General features: G+C 33.4%; 2 protein-coding genes across 3 annotated transcripts; both read right to left on the bottom strand.

The window, feature by feature from the left end:
• Positions 1-3,099: 3,099 nt before the first annotated feature.
• LOC114194121 (glycosyltransferase BC10-like) lies at positions 3,100-11,588 on the bottom strand. 2 transcript variants are annotated; one of them, XM_028084185.1, is made up of 11 exons: positions 11,246-11,583; positions 10,301-10,775; positions 7,727-7,825; positions 7,130-7,230; positions 6,965-7,036; positions 6,731-6,821; positions 5,402-5,482; positions 4,705-4,767; positions 4,499-4,621; positions 3,801-3,839; positions 3,100-3,684 (listed from the first exon to the last, which is right to left on the bottom strand). In XM_028084185.1, the coding sequence occupies exons 2-11, from the start codon at positions 10,685-10,687 to the stop codon at positions 3,556-3,558; spliced, it is 1,185 nt and encodes a 394-aa protein (XP_027939986.1). In that variant the 5' UTR covers positions 10,688-10,775; positions 11,246-11,583; the 3' UTR covers positions 3,100-3,555. The 2 variants fall into 2 exon arrangements, with proteins under 2 accessions (XP_027939986.1, XP_027939987.1); XM_028084186.1 differs by lacking the exon at positions 5,402-5,482 and having other exon boundaries at positions 11,246-11,588.
• On the bottom strand, positions 10,986-16,951 carry LOC114194804. Its single transcript, XM_028085215.1, has 2 exons — positions 16,471-16,951; positions 10,986-11,038 (listed from the first exon to the last, which is right to left on the bottom strand). Exons 1-2 carry the CDS (start codon positions 16,949-16,951, stop codon positions 10,986-10,988), a joined length of 534 nt encoding a protein of 177 aa, XP_027941016.1.
• Positions 16,952-19,372: the final 2,421 nt, after the last annotated feature.

Raw genomic sequence — 19,372 nt, 5'->3', positions numbered from 1 at the left:
ATTCAACATAGCCTAAAAGCATACAATTAGAGGTTTTAGAGCCTGTTTTCCTTTTCTTAGGATCGAGTAGCATTACCTTAGCTAGGCACCCTCACACTCTTAGATATTTAAGATTAGGTTGATAACCTCTCCAAAACTCATAAGGAGTTTTATCGGTTTTCTTATGAGGTATCCTATTTTGTAAAAAACATGCAGTAAAACAGGAATTCTCCCCAAAGGTTATCAGGGGCACTAGAACTAATAAGCATGTTAAGAGTTCTATTATTTCTCTCAACCACTCAATTAGACTGAGGTGAATATGGTGGGGTTACTTCATTGATGATACATTCTCTAACATAATATTCACCACCTCTATTTGATCTGATCTTCTTAATTTTCTTATTCAATTGATTTTCTACTCCCGCCTTATACTTTAAAAACACATCAAAAACTTCTTCTTTATACTTGATTAAGTACACTTTGGTGTATATAGAATAATCATCTATAAAGGTTACAAAATAATTTTTACCACCTCTAGACATGGTTTGTTTTAAATAAGCTAGATGAGAATGAAACTACCCTAATAATTCAGTTTGACGTTCTATAGGATAACAAGTTTTCTTTGTTATTTTAGATTCTGCACACATATCATTTTTACCACTTTGTTTATCATGCATATTAATTAATCATAGTTGTTGCAATTTCATAACATACAAAGAATTCACATGTCCTAATTTAGCATGTCATATATCATACGAGTCAACAATATAAGCAGAAGAAGATTCATTAATAATTTCTGAAACATTAAGTACAAAGAAACCTTGATCACAATATCTCTTCCCCATGAAACATTATTTTTTGTCATTACAATCTTGTCATATTCGAATGACATTTTAACCCCAACTTTTCCAAGTAGTGCTATAGATATTAGATTAACTCTAATGAAGGACACATGCAACATATCACTCAAGGCCATAGTTTTCCTATATATGAGCTTTAGAAGAACCTTTCATTTTCCTAGTAGAAGACTTGTCCTGAATCACCAAGATAGACGTGTTCTTCTCCATCCCCTACATTAGTATAGGAGGTAAAAGCACTTCTGTTTGCACATATGTGCCTGGTAGCACTAGAGTCTACCACTCACTTACTCACATTGGTCATCAAATTTACTTGTGAAACAACCGTAACTATAGTATCTTCCCCTTGGGCTATATTTGCCCTAAGAGGATTGTTGTTTTTTGGTCTACGCCTGCACTAAGGTGCATGATGGCCAGGCTTCCCACATAGGAAGCAATTTCCCTTTTTTTAAAGATGGGGTAAGATCATTTAGGATGTAAATTTCGAAAATTACTTTTCTTTTGTGAACAGGTTTATTCTCATACATTTTTTGTGCATGTTTTTCTTCTACAATGTTAGCTTTTGCAAGTAATGCTTTGGCCCTTACAATAGCACATTCATGCCTGTTGGTATCTTCAACTATGATGTGTGTAATGAGCTCATGAAGCGACATCTTCTTGTGCCTGTGTTTCAGCTGTTGTTTATAGTCAGTCCAAGATGACGTTAGTTTCTTAATCGGGAGTTCTGAAACAAACTCATCAGGAAGGATTATATTCTCTACTTTGATATTTTCAAGTAGCTTGTGATATTCGTTTATTTGGATCTTAATGTCCTTATCTTCAATCATCTCCTAGTGGTAGTAGTTCCCTATGATAAATCTTTGTATGACTAAGTCTTAAGTAGTATATTTGAGGGTCAACGAAACCCAAATTTCTTTCTCTTCCTTGTTTGAATAGTACACATCGAACATGTTATTAGACAATGCACTAAGTAAAGTGTGTCGACATACCTTGTTTGCATGAATTCAGTCTTCAACTTGTTTTGAAGGGATATTGGAGTTGGGTTTTAAAGATGTGAGAGTAGTAGCAACTCCATACATGTCTAAGAGGGTAGACACACGTTCTTGCCAGCGCCTGAAGTTTTGTCCAAAGAGTACCTCGATTTTTGACACATTTGGAAATGGTTTTGCAAAGACTGTCTGAGTTCTGGAAACAGTATTTGGATTCTCCGTAAAGCATGTATTGTTGTTGTTGTTGTCAGCCATAAGTCTTTAAGATTGTTGTAGTAGCTGACAAATTCACGAACAAAAGGACTTTCTGAGGCGTGTAGATTTACTGCCCTTAAAGACTTATTTGCGGTGTATTATATAAACCTCCTAGGATACAACAAGAACTTCTTAAAATTTTCAAGAATCTCAGAAACTAGCAAGATAACTCTTAGATAAAATATGTATAACCATATAATAATTATACAATACTTTTAATATTTTTCGAGGTAATATAGTGTTTCTACTTTTAACTTTTCATAATAACGTCGTAGCAATTTTTTTAGAGGAGTTTCACTGAAATGTAAATCATTTTTTTTTTGTACTTTTAGTTAACTACCATTTTCGTACATACATCGCTACTTGGTCTATGAAAAAAAATTGGTGGACGCTAATAATTTTTTCCTTAGGTCTTCCTTAATACCAATGTTAATTATTGGCTTAAACATTTTATCATTTTGTGTGTTATCCACGTAAAAGGGTTTTAAGTAATTCAGTAATTTTATAAGATTCACCTCGCGTTGTTACAAGTACCATAAAATATTTAAATCCTAATTAAAATTATCCATATGCAAAACATTTTAACTATATATAAAGCTATAAAACGTAACAGGTCAATAACAAATTTGTAAAACATCATTCAAACTTTTAAATTAATACTTATCAAATTTTAAACAATTAAGGTAATTCCAGTTTTAATACATTGATAATTCAAATCAAATTAATTTATTCTTAAAATCATACTCAAAATTGCAAAACTAAATTTGTTGCGATATAAGCAACCACAATCCAATTGAATGAATAAAAACAGCACTCATGTTCAACAATTCATTTTCTTACAAATCTCGTAGAAGTGAACTCCGTACATCTTCACATGCCTGACCGGAAGTTATAAATTAAAGGCATTGGCAGTGTTGATAAGCACATGTGACAGTGTTATTAAACTTGTCAAATTCTAATGATGAAACTAAATTTTAAGAAAAAAAGTTGTCACACAAGAGCATACATTTGCCAATTTGTAAAACAAAACAGAGAATTCTTCCAAAATTCTGCGCATAACTGCTAAACCATTCATGAGGTAACATTTAATGCATGACTGCAGAAAATGTGTAGATGCAATAACAGACATAGGTGACAGTTAGCTTCCAAAGTCCAAATCAAAACCCAAACCTTAGCCCTCCCTCTCTAGTCTCTATCAAGGATACCAAAATTTATCCGTAAGAGAAATCTATGATGTTTTCAATACTTTAAAAAAAGTACAATAGGAACAGCAAATTATCCAACCAGAAAAGCTCCGCAGTTCCGTCCAGCCCCAGAGAAAACCAAATTTTAACCAAATCAGCTTCTTTGTCTTCCTAAGAAATATTTCCAGTTGTCTTGGGGAATTTCTCAAAAATAATTCGATATGTGCAAGACGGTGAGGCTGGGATCACATGGTGTTGATTCACCAAAGAATGATGATAAATATAAATACTTTAGAATATTGTAGAATTAGAGTAGAGCTGGATCAATCTTTCCTGAGTTTCTGGGAAAAACTTCCGGGCAAATAGATAACATGATCGTTTTGAGCCGTTCAATACGCAAGGTGTAATCACCACTGTTCTCTGCATGACGCATCAAATTGGAAATTAATAATAATTCATTCCTTCTAAAGAAGCAGAAGCAATGTCATATTACGTGAACGACTTCTGAACCTAAATTAGATGAAGGAGATTTATACCTTTGCATCACTTGTAAAATGTGGACTTTCATCAATGTACTGCAGTGAATGAAATCATGTCATTAAGTAAAATTCAAGATAAATACCATGCGAAGTAAAAGAAACTGAAATGTGGAAACAAAATAAAGAAAAGGGTCGCGACGTGAGGGAAATGAAAAGGAATTTCATTAAGATCAATGAAATTACAAGTAACAACTTAAACGCCTAATACACGCTAAACCCTATAACGAAAACTATCAGCCCCATCACTCTTCTTACTCAAGTCTCCTAGAAAGAGTTATGTTGAGTCGATAATATAATTATATACAACCTACAACCTACTAAATTTTCCATTTCATTTTCCTTTTCTATTTCTCCATAACTCTTCAAAGTTATTAGAGTTGCACTTTTTGGACAACCCAACAGTGTAAATACCCAATTATCACTTCTCGATATGAATGAACAAAAACAAAATCCATACCCATAAATATTTACAGGTTGAAACTAAATAGCTTAGAGGGAACCCGTTTATTAACTCGTTCGGACCTTTACTATGCATAATTGAAATCCTAGACAGACATACCCAAAAAACTGCCCCTAACAATGACACTCATGGGAAATAAAAAAAAATAAGAAAAGTAGAAAGCAAAAATATTCTCGAAGATTTCAATTAACAAAGCAAACACATCTGAAGGGAATGAGTAAAATCTGTCACATACTGCTATGTTTTTCATGACTTGATAAGTAACATCCCGAGCTCTGAATGACCTCGGATGCCATTTTCCTTCAGACCAATCAACGTATGTTACTGACCAATTTGCGATTCCACCTGGATCAAGCATCTAAATACACACGAAGCGAGTTAGCTGGGAGAAAAGAGATTCCTATCATCGTAATATAAAAGAGAACAGATTGGTACACTAACAGTAAAGAAGGTTGGCAGGTAATGCTCATCAGCGTAGCAATTGCGGTTTCCCTCCATATTCGGCTGGGAAGTTTCAAACACGAACAGTATTTTGTCAGCGAAGCCAAAAATGTAAGTGACTCAGTTCAACATGAATAAAATTAAATTAAATGTCCGATTAACAATAAATTTATCAAGAGAAGCATTTAGTTTAAAAAACCCATTAATACATGCTGCAGCAAGAATACCACTGACAACATATCTGAATAAAAAATTATCACGGGCATCTTACTTCAACAAATGGCATTTCTTAATAGAAAACGAAAAACGGTATTTAAATATATGAGGATAAATAAAATAACAAAAAGAAGGCACAGAGCGAAGAACCAGTATAGTTAATAGCTAGATACTAGATAGTAACAGGCTACTGATATGTCCAGGAAATCTTTATAATCTTCCAGCAAACTTAATGCAGCAAAATGCTAACCCAGGGGATTTCTTTCTTAATAAGTTTTTTTTTAAAAATTATTTCTTAAAAACAGTGGACAAAAAAATTGAAAATAGCAGTGGGCTATTGTTCAGAAATCATAAGCACATTTTTACCCACACTAACATTCTTAACAAATTTGATAAGATCATAGGAATAATACCAAATGGATCACACAATCCATCCAATTAGCAAACAAATAAACACAAGAGGTTCTTAACAACATAGTACCCTGCAATGGTGCTTGAATTTTGTAAAATAGAGACTGTCTGCCATAATTATTATAGCATGCTGCCGTTTCATTGAGAACCACTGCATGAGAAACCACAAGATCCAAGTCAGCTGCATGGCAGAAAAGTTTTAAATGGTTTCCTAATTCTAAATTTGTAATATAAAAACCATTTTTCAAGCAATTTTTTACTATTATGAATGGAAACGCATTTTAGACGACACATGAATGACAAAAGAAAATGCACTGTGATGTCAAAAACTTCTGCCAGGTATGAAGACATTGCACATCTTGAACTTTCACTGCATGCCAAAAATTTTTACTACTATGATGTCTTTCAGTGAATGTCAAAAACTTCTTCCACAAACCATGTATGAAGGTTGACAACTTAAAATCACTGGAAGACAGTTATATTGTCCAACAACTCCAAGGTAATATATTTTATACAATTAATGAAATAGTGAAAGAAATAGGCTATTGTTTTTCATATGCACATTATGAAGGATTGTCTGATAAAGGAAAGGACAGCAAAATAGTACGTACATGAACTCCTCAGTGACATCACTCTAACTATAAAGAGGAAAAAATACATAAATGAAATCAATGATATTTCCATTGTTGCTATAATATGTAGATATGGATAAAGTAGGGCGTATAATGACCAATAAGGTGAGAAACATGTGACGAAAGTAGGCAAAAAAGCTTCTTTCCAACCAGATTAGCCATATAATGCCAAGGGAACTTATAAGCAACCAAACATTTACAGAAACAAACACTTAAATACGCCTTATCACGAGCAATTTACTAAATATGGGACTTAGGCACAATATAATACCCAAATTCCAAATGAAACACCACTATTGATAGTCGAAACATTGATAGCTCAAAGTACCACACTTCAATTAATTCCTCATTAGTCTTTGTGAAGGCTTGACTTGGCGTTTGAAGCACACATCCACATTTTGGATGCGTAAAATGGAAACTATTCACAGTAGTTTCAATTAGGATTTGGATCATGGATCTACATTTGACTTGATTTGATGTGAAACCAAGCATGCACTTCACCAGTCAGAAATCCCATAGGTAACCCTTTCTAAGACACCAGCAACCAACTTTGATACTAGTAGCATAAGCAACCTAAAAAGCTAGTTGTTAAAGGAGGAGAAATAAACACTTAAATACTACTCTACCAAGTATCTCAAAATACTCAATGTAAGACATGGACATCCCATAATACCAAGTTGCTATAAAAAGAAAAAGAAAAAGGGAAGATGACATTAAGGAAACACTTCAACTGAATGGATGCTCAATTTTTTCAATATAAATCATACCTGGGAACCCTTTCGAAAATCTTTCTTTTCCACTTCGGGCAACATATATTCTATATACCTGCCATTTCCATGAGGACCAGGATCCACATAGCTTTATCCAAAAGGTGAAGGGGAAAATAGAGACAGATTAGTCCGAATTACCATCCATAAATTCCGTAGTGTAGAATATTTACTCAAAGGAAAAAGTTAGAATTTCATCAACTAATTTATAGAAAGTCTTATATATTTACTTACCTGTCAATAAAGCTGACATTTGTTAATAATAAGTAGTTGTACACAAAATCAAAGCGACGTACAGGTATACAACTGAAGCACAAATGAGTGTGCAGTTGATTAGATTAAATTCCACAAATTATGACTTGCAGAAAAAAAAGAAGAAATAATTAGATAACAAAAGACCTTTCAGACAACAACACAAAATGTTGATTATCAGGGTCTAACAGTGCATTTGCCAAAAGTCTTCTTTCAGCCTCAACCATAGAAATTTTTCCCCAGCCTACCTGCAAGAAAGTGAAAACAAGTTGGCATAAAGAAACAAATGGCTTGACCTTAAGAAAATTGGATGCATGTTAAACACCAGAGAATCATAACATTAAAAGAAAGTTTTTCTGATTATTTATTTTGGTGTTCACAATGTTCCTAAAGTTCTGCCTTCAATTAACGATTCTACCATACTACCATTTGAAGAGTCGGATCCATGTACTGTTTATCAGGAGAATAAATATATTCTTTGTTCTCACTGCTTAGTTGAGAGACAAAAGGGGCAGTTTTGTTACAGCTATAAGAAAAACAGAGAGTAACTAAACAGACTGAGATTTGTGTGATGATACTCTCCAATTCCGATCAATTGTTAACTTTTTATTAAAAAGCATACATCAAATTGCTTATAGTGTTTGCAGTTTTAATCATCCTCAAATTATGTTGGAATTGGAACTTCAAACTGTCATATCGAGTGCTTGTAAATTATATATTCAAATCATGTGCTATACACCATACCGGCGCACTGTGAATGTCTCGACCAATAAAATAGGGGCTGACATGTGTTGGCTTGTCCTTTGATGCATGTACATAAACAGAGAATTTGCCCTCATGGCCCTGCATTTGGCAACGAGTATAATTCAAATATAATGGAAGCAGTATATCTCTACCACATTCAAAGGAAAAGGAATTGAACTGATACTTATCTAGATTCCAAGATGAGAAGCATACATTGATATTTTTCTAAAAAGAGAAAAGCACGCCACAATTATATCCTGGTATTCTAGCCTTATTTGGAGCACATATAGAACAATGCTCAAATTTCTATTGTTAAAAGGAAGGCATAAATACAAAAAGTAGATGGAAAATAAAATCGAAACTCTTGCTAGAAGCTCCCAAAATTTCCTGCCTTGATTCAATACTACTAGGTTTGGTGCATGTATAATGCTTAACTACGAACTGCTGGGTTTATATATTCACGAGTGCTGGTACAAAGTAACATCATATAAATATTAATCATATCTTAATATGGATGTGTTCTAAAACTAATTTAGGCATGTGCTACATCCAACAACCCTGCTAGATAGAGCATACAAATCAAATGCACAAAGCGTGTTATATGCACACATACATATACAATCTTCCCAAAAATGAAGTGACAATCAATCTGTGTTTGATTTGATCTATAATGAAAAACTGGATTGGCCCAATTGGAAGCAATATGAAGAGTGGCCCGGTTAAATCAAATTCATCTTGAAATATTCCAACTTTAATTGCTGAAATAATTAATAAAGCCATGCAAATTCACATGTTGTCCCAAGTACATAGCTCAGCTACTATACTCCATGTCTGTAGCATTTATACCGACAATGGGTATTCCAGTTTCAGACATCCTAGACAACAATGGGTCCTTTGAAGGGAGACCCAGATAGATTCAACACTAATGAGTCATGAACAAAACAAACCCATATAAGAGACCAAGACATCACTTTCAACCCAAAACCTTAAACCAATATTGTTCATCTAACTCTTTTTTACCCAATGTGAAACTTCCAACTCACCTTGAATTTTTAACAATCTCCCTCTCAAGTGAACGTCCCTTCCACATCGGTACAACTCCCTCTCAAGGTGAAACATTTTTTTTAACCATGAGTATTTCATTGGTAACCCTTCCTTTGTATGGTTGTTTTGAATAGGAACACACTTTCCTGAAAGAGAAGACTTCTGATATGAGAAATCCTCAAACTGTAGGATTTTTCATCTATTATACATTATATTCATCCGAGTCGATCACCAAGACAAACCATCAACTCTAATATCACTTGTGGCAGAGACACTAAGGAGATTTGATACCAAAGTCGTGAACAAACCTATATAAGAAATCAAGGCACTACTTTTAACCCAAAACCTTAAGGCAATAGGTTTCTACATATTTCCACTTATATATTATTCAATTTTACCCAATGTAGGACCTCCAACACACTTTCCATTCCTAGCAAGAACCTACTCCTATTGGCAAAGATGCATTGTATCAATTGGCTGGAGCTACATGATTGTATGGATCCTCAAGAATTAGTTGTTCCCGAGCTTTCACCTAACACTTCACCTTTAGGAAAAGGTGAGGGTATGGTAAAAAACCAACCCCAATTACCAAGGTCTACAATGAGAGAAATATACCTAGGGAATCCAGTGATCCAATGTCAAAGGAGAATACTCTAACTTTTTGTTCTTTGTTAATAACTAATTTCTGATCTAGTTCTATAAGAAATCACCAAGCTTATTCAATGAAATAGTTCATACCTACGAAGCTATAATTTTAAAGCTATTCTATAAAACCAACTAAATACTAGATATCAAACATGCAAGAACTGAAAATTTCACCAACAACTAGAGCGAAATTCAACATGGCACTAGCGAAAATTTCACAAAGCATTATGATTCACGAGTTAAATGAAAAGTGAGAAACCCTTAACTCCGCGTTCACATAGATAAGAGTATCATAAATAGGCACAAATTCGTGTTCCTTTGTAATGCACTGTAGCTGACTTTGCCAAAGCTTATTAGGCAAAGGGTCTTACAACTTTACAACTTATTTATTAGCAGAAATTGCTCATTCTTTCATATTTTTCCATCTTAATCCAAATGTATTTTCATCTATAAATAAAGAAAATACATCCAGATTCAATCCACTATTCATCTCCACAAATTGCCAGCAGATTATCTGCTCACCATCAATCAGACTGCAGAATAGGGATTGTGAATTGTCTGTTTTGCACCAAGCCAAGCAGTCTATCTCACCAATAAATCTCCTCTAATCTTTAGAGTGTGTTCCTCTCATCAGAACTTATATATTGAATACAGTTAATAAAAAGACAAAAAGGACCTATAGTATATTGTTCTGTTCTGAAGATAACTTATGGCCCCATTCTCAAACTAATGCCCACTAAAATAACGCAAACATACAAGTTGTAGGATAAAACTACAAACAAAACAAGAAAAATTGAAAAACTTACTAGACATGGCATCAATACTGTACATACAAAAGAAGGCACACGAGCAAAGTTCATGGCCTTGGGAGGAGGAATTCCAAACCTTAAAGAACATGTGCCAGAGCCTCTCGAACGGCAACGAACTCGGAGTCAAAAACAAAAAAGCTACTTTAGGTTTCTTGGTTATCACAGGATAATAGTTGAGAATCTCGTTAATAACAACCCGAGACTCAACCTCCGCATCAGTCAATTGGCGCGACTGAGCCGCAGGTGGTAGATCGATAATACTGCCACCACAACCCCTGGAGGAGAAGAGAGAGCAGGAAGACGGGCTCCGCGGCGGATACACGTAGGCAGCAATGAGAAACACACACACTATGGAAACAAGAACAATAATCCAAGTAGGCCTCCTCAACTGTGGCCGGCTTCTTGATCCAACCATGATCAAAAGATTCCTTATGAATTGCGGCCATGCACGTTCCTTCTTCATCTAAGTTCAAGGCACCTCACCAGCTTCCCCATACATCCACAATCCATCAACATTGCTTCATCTGTTCAAACTCAACAACGCCGTCTCACTGCCAATTACCAAAAACACAAAGGAAAAAAGAAAAACACTTCAATTACCAAAATACACACCTGTATAACAATCAACATTTCTAATTTCTTTTCACTCGCCTCTCACAATCAGTATAAAAAAAAAATACACACTCCAGATCTTATCCTCTACCTATTCATGACACAAACACAACATTAAACCATAAATTTCAACCTAAACTAAGCATAAATCAACGAGATCCACGAACAGAACACAACAGCGCCGCGTTATGAAGTACGAACCCTAACATAAATAGTTCCAGTCAAACACCAAAAAACTGAAACGAAAAACAAAAAAACAAAAGAAATTCTCTGTCTGCGTAATGAGCTAGCGAGACACAGACATAGAGAGGATTGAAGATTTCAGATCTTAAATTGACTGATTCAAATAACATTCCAAAGTAGAGTGAAAAATGTGAAAGAACGAAGTAACAAAGGAACGAATGAATACCTGTGATCCAGAAAAGGATCTGAGGGGAAAACAAATCTGAAGGAAGCGCGAAGCAGAGAAACGAAGAAGAACGATAATAAATTAAATGAAAAACAAAAAAAAGAAGAAAATAGAGCGATTGGAGTGTAGAAACACGAAACGAAGATGAAGACAGGGACAGATACAGAGTGTTGAAATGAAATAAGAGAGGAGATTGGTTAGGGGTTCATTCAGATTTGTGAAGCCAAGTGGAGAGCGTTGATTCCGGTGCTGTTAAATAATATCATAATTAATCACCAGATTAATTCATCATTTGGATTAATTAATTTTAATTATGTATGAAATGAACCAGTAGTAGACAGAACACAACATAACACAACGTGGGTGTTCGTGTTTTAAGCTCTTTCTCCGCCAATCGCTGTCGCGCACTTCAACTTGTCATGTCACACTCTTTTCTCTAGTACTCTACGCATTTATATCATGTATATTCACCATTATTCAATCTTATCCTCTTTAATATTCTATAAATTCAATTTAAACACTTGAATTTTAAAATTAACAAAAAATATTTGAATTGTTATAAAATAAAGGTAATAAGAGAGACAAAGGAGAGGAAGAATAGAGAATGAGAGAGTAGGGAGCAACTTCTGGTTTTATGTGTGTCTAATTACTGATAGGACGAGTCCTATTTATAGGTACAATATGGTAACCCAGAAAGGATATAAAATCAAATAGTAAATACAAAATATTACATCATAAAGAGTAATGAATAATATGATTATCAATCATATGAGTAATTGTATAAATCAATGGACGACCATTAATTCATAACACTCCCCCTTGGGTGTCCATTGATAAAAGAATGTGCCTCGTTAAAACCTTACTAGGAAAAACCCTTTGGGATAAAAACCTAGTGAAGGAAAAAGAGTACATCATTCTATATAATATTGTTCTTTGCATCTTCTAATTTCTCCCCCTCATGTAAACTTACATCATTAAGATGGCGGAGTCCAATCCTATGAACCAATTGCTCAAAAGTTCTCCTTGGCAAAGACTTTGTAAATAAATCTGCTAGATTTTCACATGAGCGAATCTTTTGGATCTCTACATCACCATTTCTTTGAAGATCATGAGTGAAAAAGAATTTTGGAAGAATATGTTTTGTTCTGTCTCCTTTAATATATCATTCTTTCAATTGAGCAATGCATGCACTATTGTCTTCATATATCGTTGTTGGTTTCATTTTTCCCAAGGGTAAACCACAAGTTTGTCGCACATGTTGAATTATAGACCTTAACCAAACGCATTCACGACTTGCCTCATGTAATGCTAAAATTTCTGCATGATTTGACGATGTTGCTGTTATTGTTTGTTTCACAGATCGCCATGAAATCGCTGTGCCACCACATGTGAACAAATATCCTGTTTGTGATCGACCATTATGAGGATCTGATAAATAACCTGCATCTGCATAACCCATTAGATCTAATTTTGAATCATTTGGGTAAAACAAGCCCATATTCATAGTGCCTTTAAGGTAACGGAGTATTTGTTTTACTCCATTCCAATGTCTTCTTGTAGGTGAAGAACTATATCTTGCTAACAAATTTACAGCAAATGCTATATCGGGTCGAGTATAATTAGCAAGATACATTAGTGCTCCTATAGCACTAAGATATGGTACTTCAGGACCAAGTAGTTCTTCATCTTTTTCTTGAGGTCTAAAAGGGTCTTTATCAACATCTAATGACCTCACCACCATTGGAGTGCATAGTGAATGTGATTTGTCCATATAGAACTTTTTAAGCACTTTCGTTATATAAGCTTCTTGATGTACAAGAACACCTTTGTTTAAATACTCAATTTGTAATCCCAAACAAAACTTTGTCCTTCCAAGATCCTTCATCTCAAATTCTTTCTTTAAACAATCAATTGCCTTTGTGAGCTCATTAGGAGTTCCAACTATGTTTATGTCATCTACATAAACAGCAATTATGGCAAATTCATTCTCGGATCTTTTCATATAAATACAAGGACAAATAGGGTCATTTTTATACCCTTCCTTTAATAAGTACTCACTTAGACGGTTATACCACATACGTCCTGATTGTTTCAATCCATAAAGGGACTTATTCAATTTTATTGAATAATCCTTTTTAGAATTTGCTTTGTTGGGCACATTAAATCCTTCAGGGAGTTTCATATAAATATCATTTTCCAAAGAGCCATACAAATAGGCTGTAACAACATCCATGAGGTGCAGATTCAAACCTTCTTGTGCAACAAGGCTAATTAAATATCTAAATGTTGTTGCATCCAATACTGGAGAATATGTCTCCTCAAAATCAATACCAGGTCTTTGTGAAAAACCTTGAGCAACTAACCGTGCTTTGTATCTAACAATTTCACCATTCTCATTTCGTTTTTGTACAAAAACCCATCTGTACCCAATAGGTTTTACACCCTCAGGTGTGCGAACTACAGGTCCAAAAACCTTTCGTTTAGCAAGCGAATCTAATTCTGCTTGGATTGCATCTTTCCATTTTGGCCAATCATTTCTTTGCCGACAATCTTCAATTGTCATTGGTTCTTGATCATCATTGTCACTTATGACATCCTTTGCTACATTATATGCAAAAACCTCGTCAATATTGACTTTATTTCGATTCCATATTTTATGATTCATGACATAATTTATTGAGATCTCATCATTTTCAACAATTTCAGGTACCTGAGGTTCTTCTGGAACCGAATCATTGATTATGTCAAAAGAATCTTTTGGGACTTTTACCCCCTCGATTAGGCCATCTTGCCTTTTTTCCCTTTTTCTCACACGAGGATTTTTATCTTTGGAACCCAAAGGCCTACCACGCTTTAGGCGTGTTTGAGATTCATTTGCTATATTAGATTGTCCAACAGGAATATCAATTCTGATTGGAGTATTAGCAGCGGGTATATGCGACTTAGTTACCCTTTTTGTGTCAGTAAAAGCATCTGGTAATTGGTTGGCCAATTTTTGTAAATGAATTATCCGTTGAACTTCTAGTTCACACTCTTTTGTACGAGGATCAAGATGAGATAATGATAATTCATTCCAACCAATATCTTTTTCCAGTTTCTTTCTTTCTCCCCCTAACGTTGGAAAAATTGATTCATCAAAATGACTATCAGCAAATCGAGCTGTAAATAAGTCACCTGTTGATGGTTCAAGATATTTTATTATCGATGGAGAATCATATCCAACATATATTCCCAAACGTCTTTGAGGACCCATCATAGTCCTTTTTGGTGGGGAAATTGGGACATATACAGCACACCCAAAAATTCTTTAAATGAGAAATATTTGGTTGTTGACCAAAAACCAACTGTAAAGGAGAGTATTTGTGATAACTTGTTGGTCTGATGCGAATCAATACTGCAGCATGCAGAATTGCATATCCCCAAGTAGTCATTGGAAGATTAGCTTTCATAAGTAAAGGTCGTGCAATCAATTTTAGACGTTTTATCAATGATTCTGCAAGTCCATTTTGAGTATGAACATGTGCTACTGGATGTTCAACTTCAATTCCAATTGACATACAATACTCATTAAAAGCATGAGATGTAAATTCACCAGCATTATCAAGACGAATTTTCTTAATTGGATAATTTGGGAAGTGGGCTCTTAACTTGATCAATTGTGCTAATAACTTAGCAAATGCTTGATTTCGAGTTGAAAACAAATATGTGACCATCTAGTGGACGCATCAATTAATACCATGAAATATCTAAATGATCCACATGGTGGGTGTATTGGACCACAAATATCACCTTGTATTCGTTCTAAAAATGAGATTGACTCATTTCTAATTTTTTCTGGTGATGGTCTTATTATCAATTTTCCCTGCGAACATGCAGTACATGAGAAATCATTGGACTGAAGAAGCTTTTGACTTTTAAGTGGATGTCCACATGAGTTTTCAGCTATTTTTCGCATCATGATATATCCAGGATGACCCAACCGATCATGCCAAACAAGAAATTCATTCTTATTTGTAAGCTTCTGGCTTACAATAACATGCGTCTCAATCGCATTAATATATGTGTAGTACAAGCCATAAGAGAAGGCTGATAATTTCTCCAATACACATTTTTTATTTGACTCAATTTGAGTGATATAAAGATATTCAACATCTCCTTCATTATTTGTCTCAATATGATATCCATTTAGACGAATATCCTTGAAACTTAATAAGTTTCTATTGGACTTAGGAGAATAAAATGCATTTTTAATATGCAATCTTGTACCTCTTGGCAGAAGTACTGTAGCTCTTCCAGAGCCTTCAATTATATTTGTAGTACCAGAAATAGTACTAACATTGACTTCTCGCATTACCAAAGTAGAGAAAAATTTATTACTCTTGAGAATTGTATGAGTTGTTGCACTATCAGCAAGGCACAGATCCTCATCATTGGTGTTAATGCCAATATTCATTCTTCATATAAACATAAATATCAATATTAGAGATTACTTTGTAAGAGGAGAGAAAGAAAAAAAAAAATAAATAAAATAAAATAGAGGATTTTATTCATAAAAACATAAAAACTTGTACATATAAAAGCAACATGAATTAAATATAAAACATTGTCTTAAAAATTAATCATAAAATAAAATTATTTTCTAACACTCCCATCACCAATAAGGTGATCAATGCTTCCATCGGGTTTAGAAAAGAAATCACCAATATCAAGATGAGTAGTATCCATATGACCATAATCAGAATCACCATCTTCATAAGCAAAGTGTGTTTCTACATTCTTCTTTTTAAGTGATTCTTGGTAGAGTTCAACAAGATGCTTTGGTGTATAACAGGCACGGGTCCAATGACCTTTACTACCACAACGGTAACATATATTTTCAGCCTTTTTGCCATTATTTTCACCCCTTTCTTTTTCCTTTTTCGCATTCTTGTTCCACTTCTGTTGATGAAGTTTCTCTTTGAAATTTCCTTTATAACCATGTCCACGACCATGATTAATAGCACGACCACGACCACGACCATGGCTACGACCACGGCCAAAATTACGACCACGATTATTATTATGGTCTTGACCTCGTCCATGATTATATGGATCAGATGTTGCTGCATTCACTTCTGGGAATGGAGCAGAACCAGTTGGTCGGGCCTCATGATTTTTCATCAAGAGCTCATTATTTTGTTCAGCCACAAGAAGGCATGAAATCAATTCAGAATATTTGTGAAAACCTTTTTCACGATACTGTTGTTGCAAAAGCAAATTAGTTGCATGAAAAGTTGAGAATGTTTTTTCCAACATATCTTCATCAGTAATTCTTTCTCCACATAGAGTCAATTGAGAAGTAATTCTAAACATTGCAGAATTATATTCACTTACAGTTTTAAAATCTTGCAACCGTAAATGCATCCAATCATAACGAGCTTTTGGCAAAATCACGGTCTTTTGATGGTCATATCTTTCTTTTAAATTTTTCCATAGTACAGAAGGGTCTTTTATAGTAAGGTATTCAATTTTCAACCCTTCATGAAGATGGCGACGAAGGAAAATCATAGCTTTAGCTTTATCTTGTTCAGATGCTTTATTTTCTTCTTTAATAGCATCACCCAGACCCATTGCATCTAGATGAATCTCAGCATCTAAAATCCATGATAAATAATTGTCCCCCGAAATATCAAGGGCCGCAAATTCAAGCTTTGCAAGATTTGACATGTTTTAGAACTAGCACATAAAATATTAATATAATCAAATTTCATGTATGAAATTATTAAAATCAAATAATAATAATAATAATAATAATAATAATATGACAGAGAAAAATAAATCAAACAATTATCATTACACAAAAAAAAAATGAGATAAAGTTTGTGAATGAGAAAAAGATTAGAAAGAACCTCGATTAAGGAATATAGAGCGTTGTTCTTAGGGAGAAAGAAAAAAAAAATATGCCTTCACGCTCAGTTGGATAACCCTCGTGCTGATAACGTGTTATAAAATAAAGGTAATAAGAGAGACAAAGGAGAGGAAGAATAGAGAATGAGAGAGTAGGGAGCAACTTCTGGTTTTATGTGTGTCTAATTACTGATAGGACGAGTCCTATTTATAGGTACAATATGGTAACCCAGAAAGGATATAAAATCAAATAGTAAATACAAAATATTACATCATAAAGAGTAATGAATAATATGATTATCAATCATATGAGTAATTGTATAAATCAATGGACGACCATTAATTCATAACATGAATATTATTAGTATTGGATACGTAATAAAAACATTTATTAATTTTTTAAAAAAATAAATTAATTTGTTCCACCTCTATAGTAGCCTACCATGATGGTTGAAAGATTCATGGTATGCTGAGTTGGAGGATCAGTAAGTTGACCAAGTAGACCCAAATAAATATATTTAAAATCCAATATCACACTTAGCAGTTATGACTAATGAAAGTTTCTTGGAAACCTATATAATATTAATTACAGGGGTTTGTAATAATAATTAACTGTTATTATCCATTAATGTTAGGGTGTTTGTGATGTGGATTTTGATAGAATTTTGGTCTAAACTCAATTTAAATTATTAAATAGCCTGACTCATTTTTGTGAAAAAATATGTATAATTCATTTTAGAAATCTAACATAAAAATAAAAGGGCATAACCCATTTTTCTTGAAAAGTTATAAAAATATTACCAAACAAAAAATAAATAGAAGTTCTAAGAAAATACATGAATTTCAAAGCGCTGAACTGAAAAGACTTTTCAATTTAAAGCAAAACTTGTTGAAAAGAAACTGTTGATAAATTGTATACAAATTTGAAAGAAGAAAAAGATGGCAAGATCTAAAAAAAAACTAAAGAAAATGACTGTATTTGGAAGAAAACACTCGATAGACTTTTCATCATTTTTGTATGTATTAGTTTTAAGAAAATGAAATTTCCAAACACTAAATTTTCCAAGAAAGGTTACTACATTTAAAAACACACGAAATTGAAAAACAAAAAAAAAATAATTCTTCATTACATTTTTCAGATATTTAATTGTGAAACATGTTGACATCATATCTGTTCAATTGAATTTATAAGAATGGAAGAATGATAAGTAATATAATAAAGGCAAATTATTATATTAACATATGTGAATTTACTGAATTTATTTTTTCAAGTTACATTATTCGGAACTCCTTATCTTATTTTTTTTATATGGTATGTGTGTACTAACTCTGTGTTTAGTAATATATTTTCAACCAACACATACCATTTTTAACCCATTAAATATTAATTACCTTGTTATGTTGAATATTACTTTCCTTCCAAACATATTGTTGTTTTATTTTTCATTGTTACTAATATATAATACAAAACAAACATTTTAGTGGACTTGCTTAGTTTTTACTATTAATATAACCTGGTGTAAAAATATTCACGTAATGTGTTAATTGACATAAAAACAAATTCTTTTTTGCATCCCTCACATTTTTCTCGGATCTCAAGATGACACAATTTAGTGTGAATAATTAATATAAAAAATTATTTTGCACTAATAAACTAATTAAAATATGCATATGTGCTTATTTTGTAAACTAATTGTAACACCAATAAGTATATACGTAATTAATTTAAGGTTTAAGGTTTCAAAATGGTATCGCGTTTTAAGTTTTTTTCAATTTAGTACCCAAATTTAAAATTTTGCATCAATGTAGTACATTTTGTTTAGACCTCGTTAAGTTGGTTAATGTCTATGTTATTAGTTGTGGTAAGTTAGTAAAGTTTTAATGAAGTGGCAAGGCCAGACTGTGTGATGTGTATTAGTAGGACTGATTAGAAATATTAAACTAAAAAGTTTTTAAAGAACAAATTTGGGGGATTTTTGTTGAGAAGTGAGGTCGAAGCCACAACTCACAGTTGAATGCAATAGAAGATTTTGTTGAGAAGGAGGTTGATTCCAGCTTCGCTCAAAGGTGTGCCACTGTCCAATTTAGGATTTTTATCCATTTATGGTTTTTGTGTTTGAATATAGTGATGTTTCAATGGTGGGGTTTAGGGTTTTTAGTTATTTAATGTTTTTTGTGTTTGATTATTGTGCGTGGTGTCTATTTTTGGTGTTATGTGGTTAATGGAGCAATTGTATATTA

This window comes from Vigna unguiculata, chromosome 8 (genome assembly GCF_004118075.2).
Source record: "Vigna unguiculata cultivar IT97K-499-35 chromosome 8, ASM411807v1, whole genome shotgun sequence".
Lineage (NCBI taxonomy): Eukaryota > Viridiplantae > Streptophyta > Magnoliopsida > Fabales > Fabaceae > Vigna > Vigna unguiculata.
Note: the sequence above shows the minus strand (reverse complement) of the source record. Positions and strands in the feature narration are given on the sequence as shown.

What these genes read in the sequence shown, in the direction of transcription:
- LOC114194121 (XM_028084185.1), bottom strand. Translation starts at nt 10,687, where the DNA reads ATGAAGAAGGAACGTGCATGGCCGCAATTCATAAGGAATCTTTTGATC. An exon ending in GAGACATTCACAGTGCGCCG is followed by an intron (nt 7,231 to 7,726) that starts GTATGGTGTATA and finishes ACTTTCTTGCAG; the next exon opens with GTAGGCTGGGGAAAAATTTC. An exon ending in TTTGTGTTGTTGTCTGAAAG is followed by an intron (nt 7,037 to 7,129) that starts GTCTTTTGTTAT and finishes TTTGTGCTTCAG; the next exon opens with TTGTATACCTGTACGTCGCT.
- LOC114194804 (XM_028085215.1), bottom strand. Translation starts at nt 16,951, where the DNA reads ATGTCAAATCTTGCAAAGCTTGAATTTGCGGCCCTTGATATTTCGGGG. An exon ending in ACAACAGTATCGTGAAAAAG is followed by an intron (nt 11,039 to 16,470) that starts GTTTTCACAAAT and finishes TATTTATGTTAG; the next exon opens with GGTTCGTACTTCATAACGCG.